The sequence below is a fragment of the Chenopodium album genome, chromosome 23 (assembly GCF_948465745.1).
Source record: "Chenopodium album chromosome 23, dcCheAlbu1.1, whole genome shotgun sequence".
Classification (NCBI taxonomy): domain Eukaryota; kingdom Viridiplantae; phylum Streptophyta; class Magnoliopsida; order Caryophyllales; family Amaranthaceae; genus Chenopodium; species Chenopodium album.
In genome coordinates this window covers 7,856,488-7,866,586 of record NC_137856.1, presented here as the reverse complement: position 1 = coordinate 7,866,586, position 10,099 = coordinate 7,856,488, and the positions used below count along the sequence as shown (strand labels likewise).

At 35.3% G+C, this 10,099-nt stretch overlaps 1 protein-coding gene and 1 pseudogene across 1 annotated transcript; one reads left to right on the top strand and one right to left on the bottom strand.

The window, feature by feature from the left end:
* The first annotated feature begins 688 nt into the window (after positions 1–688).
* LOC145608051 (DEAD-box ATP-dependent RNA helicase 35-like) lies at positions 689–6,158 on the top strand. Its single transcript, XM_081663654.1, has 2 exons — positions 689–1,616; positions 4,763–6,158. The coding sequence occupies exons 1-2, from the start codon at positions 712–714 to the stop codon at positions 5,625–5,627; spliced, it is 1,770 nt and encodes a 589-aa protein (XP_081519780.1). The 5' UTR covers positions 689–711; the 3' UTR covers positions 5,628–6,158.
* A 667-nt stretch (positions 6,159–6,825) lies between these two features.
* On the bottom strand, positions 6,826–9,038 carry LOC145606960 (non-specific lipid transfer protein GPI-anchored 14 pseudogene; annotated as a pseudogene).
* Between the last annotated feature and the right edge of the window lie 1,061 nt (positions 9,039–10,099).

The window sequence follows — 10,099 nt, the reverse complement described above, 5'->3', positions numbered from 1 at the left end:
ATATTATTTATAATCCTTCATAATTACGATGAAACTATGAAATTCGACCTTTTCTCCTCGGTCTTTGGAAGACTTTGGTTTATACCTTTAAAGTTGCACCCAACCTTTGTTTTATCAATATTGGTTCTACCAAGATGTTGCATTCTGTCACTCGGTTCGTTACCGGAATTGCATTGACTAACTAGTCCAAGACTCCAAGAAAAAACTTTGTATTTTAGGGGAAAATTCAAGTTATAAGGCTGAAATACAAACTACTAAAATAGAGGAAAACCGCTATTTTAAGTAGTGGTTTTAGGTGTAGGGTAAAAATGCTACTTGAAGTAGTGGTTTTCTCTTGTTTTTGAAGGCTAGTTTGTGTATCAGCCTTATTATCCGAGGGTCCCTCGCATTTTAGCTGTGTATAAGAAGGTTGAATTGAAAGCCTATATAATTTTGAGTGCTATGTAGAGTCAGTAGAGAAAAGGTTGTTGTAGAGTCTTCACTTTCATTGTTATGCTGTGAACTCTATATATCTGTTGAGCTATCTATTCCCTTATAGGTTATACATTATTGTAAATTGGTTCTATATTATGGGATTTTGAAGAACAATTATAATAGTTCATGAAGTACTTTTTAGATTGTGATTAAAGTCTGTCAATTCTATTCCATTTTATTGTTATTGCTCCTTTCAATTTGGTGAAAAATTCTAAATTATTAGGTGTTTCAGAAAATATGGAAATCGAAGAGGATGATAACTATGAGGAATACATCCCCGTTCATAAGCGAAGGGCTATGTTAAAAGAAAAAATACTTCAGAAGGGGAAAGCATCAAACACAAATGAGGTTGAATCTGAGAAAGAGAAGATCGAGGAGGCTAAGCCCAGTCTTCTAGTTAAAGCTACACAATTAAAGAAAGATGTTCCGGAGATCAGTGCCACTGAGCAAATTGTCCTACAAGAAAAGGAAATGATTGAGAATCTTTCAGACAAGAAATCCCTGATGTCGGTTCGTGAGCTGGCAAAAGGTATAACATACACAGAGCCTCTTTGGACTGGGTGGAAACCTCCCTTGGCCATAAGGAGGATGTCGAAGAAGCAGTGTGACACCATTCGAAAGCAATGGCATATTATTGTTGATGGTGATGACCCTCCGCCGCCTATCAAGACTTTTAAGGAGATGAGGTTTCCTGAACCTGTATTGGAGGAGTTAAAATCGAAGGGCATTTTTCAACCCACACCAATCCAAGTGCAAGGGCTTCCTGTTATTTTGTCTGGTAGAGACATGATTGGTATTGCATTTACTGGTTCAGGGAAGACATTGGTTTTTGTCTTGCCCCTCATTATGTTGGCCCTGCAGGAGGAGGAAATGATGCCTCTTGAACATGGAGAAGGCCCGTTTGGGCTTGTAGTTTGCCCTTCTAGGGAGCTCGCGAGGCAGACTTATGAGGTTGTGGAGCAGTTTCTGATTCCGCTTAAGAAGGCTGGATGGCCAGAACTGAGACCATTGCTGTGCATTGGAGGGGTGGATATGAAATCACAATTGGACGTTGTCAAGCTGGGTGTTCATATAGTTGTTGCCACTCCAGGGAGGCTCAAGGATATGCTTGCCAAGAAGAAAATGAATCTGGATAACTGCAGGTAAGATTTTGAATCTTTTAAAATTCCTGTATGAATATCCTCCTATGTTGTGTGTTATATACTTTCTGCAGAATGCCCACTTTCCTCTTTTCTCCCTTGAAGTGAAACATATAACCATCTTTGAAGAGATTCCTAAGATAATATCATGGTATGACAGTTGATCGTAATTTTGTTGTTTGGATTTAGGAGCAGAGCTGTGTAAGTAATTTGTCTTCCATCTTGTCATCCCCTCTGGCCCACTGGGGTCTCCGGGTTAAGTGTTAGGGTTCAACTGTTGGCTGAAATTGAAATTTACGCTTACAAATTGGAGCATGGTTTTTCAGGGTCTTGCATGTGTTGTAAGGGCAGGCTGAGACATCTCTAGTTGCTCTGTTGCTTGTAATTCTAGTGTTTTCTAAATTGCTGTCTGGATCAATGATCATGATTTGGTGTTTATGTTTAGATACTTTAAAATTTTAATATTTATGGGGTCCATGAAGGTTGTTTAAAACTTGTTAATGCAGGTTTTGTGTTTTCAACTCCCTCCTATTGTTTGTCATGTACATGCCCCAACACCCTTCCTGTTTCTAAGTCGCTCTTGAGGAAATCATTTTAATTTATGTGTAGAATTATGTAACAAATTGATGAATAATCAACTTGTAGGTGTTTTTTGTTCAAATTAAGTTATGGAGATGCTTAGATAGATAGGCATGTATTTCTTGTTCATATTTTCTGGTTTGTTCTGGGGGTTTCTGATTGATCGGTTCTTTTTTTCAATGGTTTTGGTAATTAGGCTCTAATAATTATGGAACAAGGTCATCCATGTACCTTGTGGGATTCAATCCTATCATTTATAATTTGGCTACATTTTCACTCATTTATTGTGGAGTAGAATTGAATCAAAAGGGCCATAAATGAAATTTTGAGTAGATAGCTGGAAGTATCTGAGATACATCATATTAAGACTCATGAAATTGAGTGATAGGCCATTGAATGTATGACTTACTTCCCAGTTCATAATTATTAAACCACGACTGTGAACTGGAGATGTTTTCATTTTTAGTATTTGCCTGTGTTCTGCATAAACATATTTGCTATAGTTAGAACTCAACACCATGAAATGAATTGATCAAGTCATCTCCTGACTTTCCCTTAGTTTTCCTGAAATCTTATAACCTATTTAACTTGTTATTGTAGCATTCGTTGGATCCTTACAGCCTCGGACAGTGTTCTGTTCATTTTAGTTTTCTCTTTTCTTATTAGCAAGAATCTCTCTCAGTAGTAGTTTTCACAAAACCAAAGACATTTAGAATCTTTTCCATATCTTCAGCCGTGTTTTAGTTTCTCAGATGTCTAGAATCTGGATGCTTAAGAGGCATCCTTATTTTAACTGTATACCATGTGATGATTCAATTTATCAAAATATATAGGCACAACTTAGAAGCTGAATAACACTCTAATTAGTTCCTCAAACGACATACTGTTTCCTCAACCCTTTGGTTGGTCCCGGATGAACGTAGAGGTGACAATCTGGTGGTTTTGTTTTTGTGTAGTGAAGGTGCTTTACATTTATGAGGTTACCAAGTCCTCTGTCGAGACCAACTAGAGATCTAATAATCCTTTTAGATGCAAAGATTTTAGCATGAACTTTCAAGGGAGAATGAGGAAGCTGATATTTATGGCGATTTGTTGGCACATCATAGAGGATATGCAGATCGTTTGGGTGAATAGATCTGTTGTGCCTGGCTCTTCTGTTTATTGTCTGAGGCTACTTCGTAGGTTTTGGACATGATATATGATTTCTTGATTTAGTTGCTAAAAGTGTGCTTGATTTTAGCTTGAGGTGAAATGTGATTATTTTGTCTTTTTGACAAATATTTTAGTTGGATTATTTTATTTGCTTGAGGGCACAATGATATTTCTTTCCTCCTGTATATGAAATACTCCCTTAGCACTCTTTCTAGAACTACTAATAATTACTTGTCAGAGGCTCAGGCAACACAAGGTAATTAGAAAACAATTCCCTCTCTAGTTGACTAAAAGTATTCTTTTCCATCAAGAGATCTATGGCTGTCAAACTAGCAGATTTTGGGGTGAGCAGAGGTTTAGGATAAAGTGGTGGGAAAGTTACCCCGGCGGAGGGGTAGGTAATGGTACAACTTTTAAAATTAGACCGTCTTCCCATGATAAGACCACCTTGTTGGTGGGTTGGGCCGAGAGGAGAGAGAAACTATAGGGTTGCACAAATGTTTCTTGGGTAATTGTTACCCTCATTTTGAGGGTAATAGATTACCCTCATGTAATAATTCCTCTCATTCCACTCTCAAAATTACCAGAATTTTTGCTCTACTTTTTCCTTCTTATACATTTCAATTCAGCCAAGCCATCAGTGTGAACCTTCCCTTTTTTAAATTTCATACTCAAGATGCAAGCATGTAATTTTTGTCTTACTATTGGTTTTTTTTTTTTTTTTTTAACCTTTCATCTTTTTGGTATTGTCTCTTTTTGAATAGGATAATGATAATATAACTGCTGCATAAAATTTATTAATGAGTAATGAGTCAAAGTGAATATCATAGAGCATATATTAGTCTGTGAGCAAAGAGGCTAAACCAAAATTCAGTCATTTACCATAAGGTGATTCTAAGCATTATCTTTGCTGGAGATCATGAGTAATTGTCACAAAATACAAATGGTTATATCACTGAATGAAAATGCCAATTACAAATCTTTCTTAGAGGGTGGGGGGGAAGGGATTGTTAAGATGGTTGCTTGTATGTTACTGGCCTGTTATGTCAACATAGAATCGATAGTTGTGTGAGTCATAGCTTGTCTCATGTGTTGTTGGTTATTGCTGGTTGCTAGTTACTTATCGACTTAACATGTTGGGTAGTGAGCCATGAACATGAATCTTCCTTTGGGTTACCCCAAACCCAAAATATTGGACTTTAGTATTTGACTTATGCTGTTGACATGGGTGTTGGAAGAAAGACATGATTCTTGTTTTTGGTGTGGTTGATTGCTGAAGGTGCAGATTATATGGAACATGGCCTTCCAACATATCTTTAACTACCTTAATTCTGAATGTGCGGCATGAGTTGATTGTCCTTTTGCTTTTATGACAGAACTATCCTCTATTAAGGCCCTAACAATTTTTTTTTCCTTAGATATTTATGCTTGGATGAGGCTGATCGACTGGTCGATTTAGGCTTTGAGGATGACATCAGAGAAGTCTTTGACCATTTTAAAGCCCAGAGGCAGACTGTCCTTTTCTCTGCCACTATGCCAACAAAGATCCAGAATTTTGCTAGAAGTGCATTGGTCAAGCCTATCGTTGTTAATGTCGGTAGGGCTGGGGCTGCCAATCTTGATGTCATTCAAGAAGTTGAGTATGTGAAGCAGGAGGCCAAAATTGTTTACCTCCTAGAGTGTTTGCAAAAGACACCGCCCCCAGTTCTTATATTTTGCGAAAATAAAGCTGATGTGGATGATATCCATGAGTATCTCCTTCTTAAAGGGGTTGAAGCAGTTGCCATCCATGGAGGTAAAGATCAAGAGGATAGAGAATACGCCATAAAATCTTTCAAAGCCGGAAATAAAGATGTCTTAGTTGCCACTGATGTTGCCTCAAAGGGGCTGGATTTTCCCGACATTCAGCATGTTATCAACTATGACATGCCTGCTGAGATTGAGAATTATGTCCATCGTATAGGTCGTACAGGAAGATGTGGGAAAACAGGAATTGCAACAACATTCATAAATAGAAACCAGAGTGAGACTACACTGCTTGATTTGAAGCATCTTCTGCAAGAAGCCAAGCAGAGAATACCACCAGTATTGGCTGAACTTGATGACCCAATGGATGAGTTAGAGGACCTCGTGGATGCAAGTGGAGTCCAAGGGTGTTCGTATTGTGGGGGGCTTGGTCACAGGATCCAAAATTGCCCAAAATTGGAACATCAGAAGACACAACAGCTTGTTAATTCAAGAAAGGATTATTTTGGTGGCGGTGGCTATCGAGGAGAAATCTGATGCTTTTTTTTAACATTTTGCTGTTTACTCTCCATTGGTATGCTTGAGGTCTTAAGTTCTTTATAATACATGTACGAAGCTCGATGTTTCACGATAGTTTAGGTTGTATAACAATATGAATATTACTTTTGAGGGATGAAGAGAGATAGATGATCCAAAATAGTTGATCTTAGATATTAACTAGATTCTGGCCTGTTAATGCTCCGTGTTATTGTATGAACAACAACTACAACTTTTCAAAAAAAAAAAAAAAAAAAAAAAAAAAAAAAAAAAAAAAAAAAAAAACAGTTAAATTGCATAATTGATTGTAAAGTCTTGTGTGTTTGAATTTGTTTCAATAATTTTTTTTATTTTTTGTTAGATTCAATATGACAGTTTTATTTTAGTGTATATGGTATATCTTCATAAATTGATAGGTATTAGGGGTGAGCGTAGCAGGGTACCCTGTAAAAATATCGGAACCTGTTGCAACAGGTTCCTAAGAATTGGGAACCGGAACCGCCGAACCGGAACCTGCAGGTTCCGGTTTCTAAACAGGGTACCCTGTTTTTCAAAGTAAGCTTAATTGTTACTTGATAATTGTGACAATTCTATATTTTTAAAAATGGATGTTCACAATAAAGCTTACAACTTTAGTAAACTGTTTCAAATATAACAAACCAACAGTCCAACACTAATTGTCTAGAATATTCAATATCATATAGGTTTCGGTTTCATGTATCCTATAGGGAACATGTACTAACAGGGTACCCTACAGGTTCTAGGTCCAAAATTTTACTACCCGGAACCGGAATCTGTTGCAACAGGTTCCTAATTTTATTACCCGGAACCGGAACCTGTTCAACAGGTTCCGGGTTTGGAACCTGCGGTTCCGAACAGGTTCCGGTTCCACATCAGGGTACCCTGAATTTTTGCTCACCCCTAATAGGTATCATATAGAAATATATTGATCCTGTTCTGGTGTAAGTTTTTAATGAATCCAATTGTAAAAATCTTACCAAGTAAATCTAGCCTTTCTCTGTAAAACATGTTAGGTGTCTTATTAACTAATTGTATTACAAATTCATAATTGGCTGTGCCAGTAATATACAAGTACAATTACCCCTCAAATAAAAAAAAATAAAAAACAAAAAATAAAAAAGTACAATGCTGAACATCAACAGAGAAACGTATATAAACATAACAGATTAACACTCATCTACAGATTGAATAGAAACGTCGAAAAGAAACGCATAAGAAAAAATGCGTGAAATATCATCATTTTACGCCATATATTCGGCTTTCTGCCATTGGAGCTGGAACTTGTGGGATCATTACCAATAGCATCAGCTGCAAGAAGCACCATAAGAGTCATATATTCAGCAAAAAATTTGAAGTTTAACACTTAAGTACATGTCAAATACTCCATAAATTTGTTACTACTTCTGTCCTTTAATAATAGTCTCATCTTGGAAGATAAATTGTTATTGTTAATTAAAGTTGAATAACAAAAATTACGGTAATGAGTATAATTTACTTTTTCTGTTTGGATAAATGATATACGTAGTTCTTAGGACTACAAATAGAATAAATAAACTTCCTAAAATAGAATAAATTTGAGAATTTATGACAAAATCACGCACAAATCAGTATAATTAATTTTTTTATTGTTATATTTCTTTCTTCCGCTCGTAGATAGCCTAAGGGTCATGTTTATCAATTTCTTGTTTATATGAATAAATAAACTTTCTACCATGGATAAATTTGAGAATTTATTACAAAATCACGTGTAAATTAGTGTAATTAATATTTTTTCTATCATTGTATTTCTTTTTTTTTTTTTCGGCTCATTTAGGCTATGTTTTTCATTTTCTTGTTTATAATTATAAACATGATGTTTCATACAATATCACTCTTTATTTAATGATAATGTTTATCACCTCCAGTAATATTGGCTGATTCAATGAAAATCCGAGCATCAGGAGATTTAGGGTTCAACTTAAGGAGACCTGCGTCAAAACAACAAACAAAGGTAAACGTAACGTAAGTAGTATGCGACGTCAGTATCAGGAATGAGCTTATAAACGGATATGAAGGATCACACGGAGTTCAAACATCTTGTTAGTGTTCTTCCATCGTTTACTTAATGTTCGAGTGAAAGAGAATATCTAAATTTCTCCGTACAAGTTTAAAATTGCGAATTAAAGTGTTGACTCACTTAGTAAGGTTCTTACCTTAGATCCTAAAGGTTTGAGGTTCGAATCCTATCAAGCTAGGTTACCTGGGGAGAAAGAATTCTCTTACCCTCCCCTTTACTCCTAAATATCTAGCCCACAAATATTGGATCAAAAATTGTGAGAGTAGGGATCTAATCAAGGTGTTCCTTACCAAAATAAATAAAAAAATAAAAAATTTAAAAAATAAAATAGGATTTGCAGAGGCCTTCCAAAGGGAGATTTGATAGGTACTTGTATATACATATCAAGGGGCATTTGAGACATTTTGCATGGAATTTACCCCATCTTTCTCCTCCTTTCTCTCACCCCCATGCGCTGGATTTAAGTGTACCACTGGGTGATTAATAGTATCACTAGATGATCAAAAAGTATCATTGAACATTCAGTGGTACTATATATTAATTCAATGGTACTGTATATTCATTTAGTGGTACTAACTACGCATAGAAATAATATCACTACATAGTCAATGATATTATATAAGCTTCCGGTGGTACATTTAAAAACTGGTCCCACTTGCCCATCTCTCTCCTCCTTTCTCTCACCCCCATGTGCTTTCAATACTTTTTAATATTTTAAGGTTTGATATGTATTTGCAAATACATATCAAACCTACATTAGTACTTCCTCGGATTTGCATACAAATGTATTGGCTTAAAAGCACCTTTGTACATACTATTCCGTAAAATCTGTTTTCATATACTCCGTATTAAAAATTCAATAAAGTGAAGCATGTAAATAATGCATAAATTCAAAATAATGCTAATAATCTAGAACAACATGTATAAAATGTATCAAAGAAACAATTCGAGTGAGATAAAATTTATGAATGAGCTGATGACTAAGCTGGTTACATACCTATGCAGTCCAAGGAACTAGAAACAGTATGACACATAGAAGGAAGCCTAAGAGCAAGAGTTCCATTGAGCTTAAGGCCGAGGCTAGGCTCATTTCGATCCTTAACAAGTATGCATAGACACTTTTTGGTCTGATTAAGCTTCTTGTACAACACCGTGCAACACTGCGAAGATGGTGTTTTGGCCTCGCCGGTTACATAGTTGAGGCAAGATGAAAGACTGATAAGTTGTTGTTGACATTCATCCTTATCCTTGCTGAAGTCCGAGCTCACAAAGACTAGCATTGTTGCTAGTAATAGCAACAAAAATGTAGCTTGATTAAGCTTCATCAAACTCATTTTCTTGAAATGTTTTAATTTCTTGATGTGTTTTAAATTTGGCCATAACATTAATATATAGACCTCTTTTTTGTTGAGTAATGAATGATTGTATGCCACAATTTTGTAGCTACTAAAAAAAACAGTTCTTATTACCTGGCAGAAAGCAATGGTGTTTTACAAATAGAAAATTACAAGTCTCACCCCTCAAGAAAAATTAACGTGAGATTTGGGAAATAAAAAGTCACCTTATAATGTGAAATGTCTTGTACAATTAGGTTTACCATAACACCTAAATCATATAAAGTTTTGTTTTTCCTTAAGCTTCTTATGTGGAAGCCTCGCATTTCATTGGTTATTTGTAATTACCGCTTACAAGCTAAATGGGGGGACAGGGACTTTTAAGGAATCGGTATTAGGGTCGGGTAACGTTGATGTTGCTAAATAATTCTATGTTCTACTCCCTCCATTCTAAAATTAAGTATTTATTTCTATTTCCATAGTCAAACTTTAAATTTTTTCCCCACATATTCTCATTAATATAATATGTAAAAAATTCGAAGTAGTATCGTAAGATATCGTAAAATACATCTCAATATGTAATTTTATAATATCAACTTTTTTTACTTTTATTTATATTTAATTAAAGATATTGATGAAGATGCATGTTGAGATCAAAGCGCATAAAATAAAATAGACACTTATTTTGAGGCGGAGAGAGTAATAGTTTATTGATAAATTAGTCTTTAGACATTTCAATTTTGGTGACAATAACTTGTTAAAAAAAATTACGTAGTACTCCTTACTTATATTTGTACTTTAGGATAACATAATCCAGTATGGACTTTCATTTAACTTTTTTTTTTTATATAATAGAAAAGGTAAATAAGAAGTTAGGATATTCTTTTCTCAAAACTATACCCTAACTTATTAGGAAATAATAATAATAATAATAAAATAAAAATAATAAAAAATTACTATCTATAAACGGATCAATATCCGTCTTCGATCCCCCGCAACAATGATTGGGAGGGGATTGGAACCTAACCACCCAGCACTGATCCCGAATCCGGATTAGCCCA

Coding starts and splice junctions, on each gene's coding strand:
- LOC145608051 (XM_081663654.1), top strand. CDS start 712: ATGGAAATCGAAGAGGATGATAACTATGAGGAATACATCCCCGTTCAT. Junction 1,617..4,762: donor ATGAATCTGGATAACTGCAG/GTAAGATTTTGA, acceptor TTTTTTCCTTAG/ATATTTATGCTTGGATGAGG.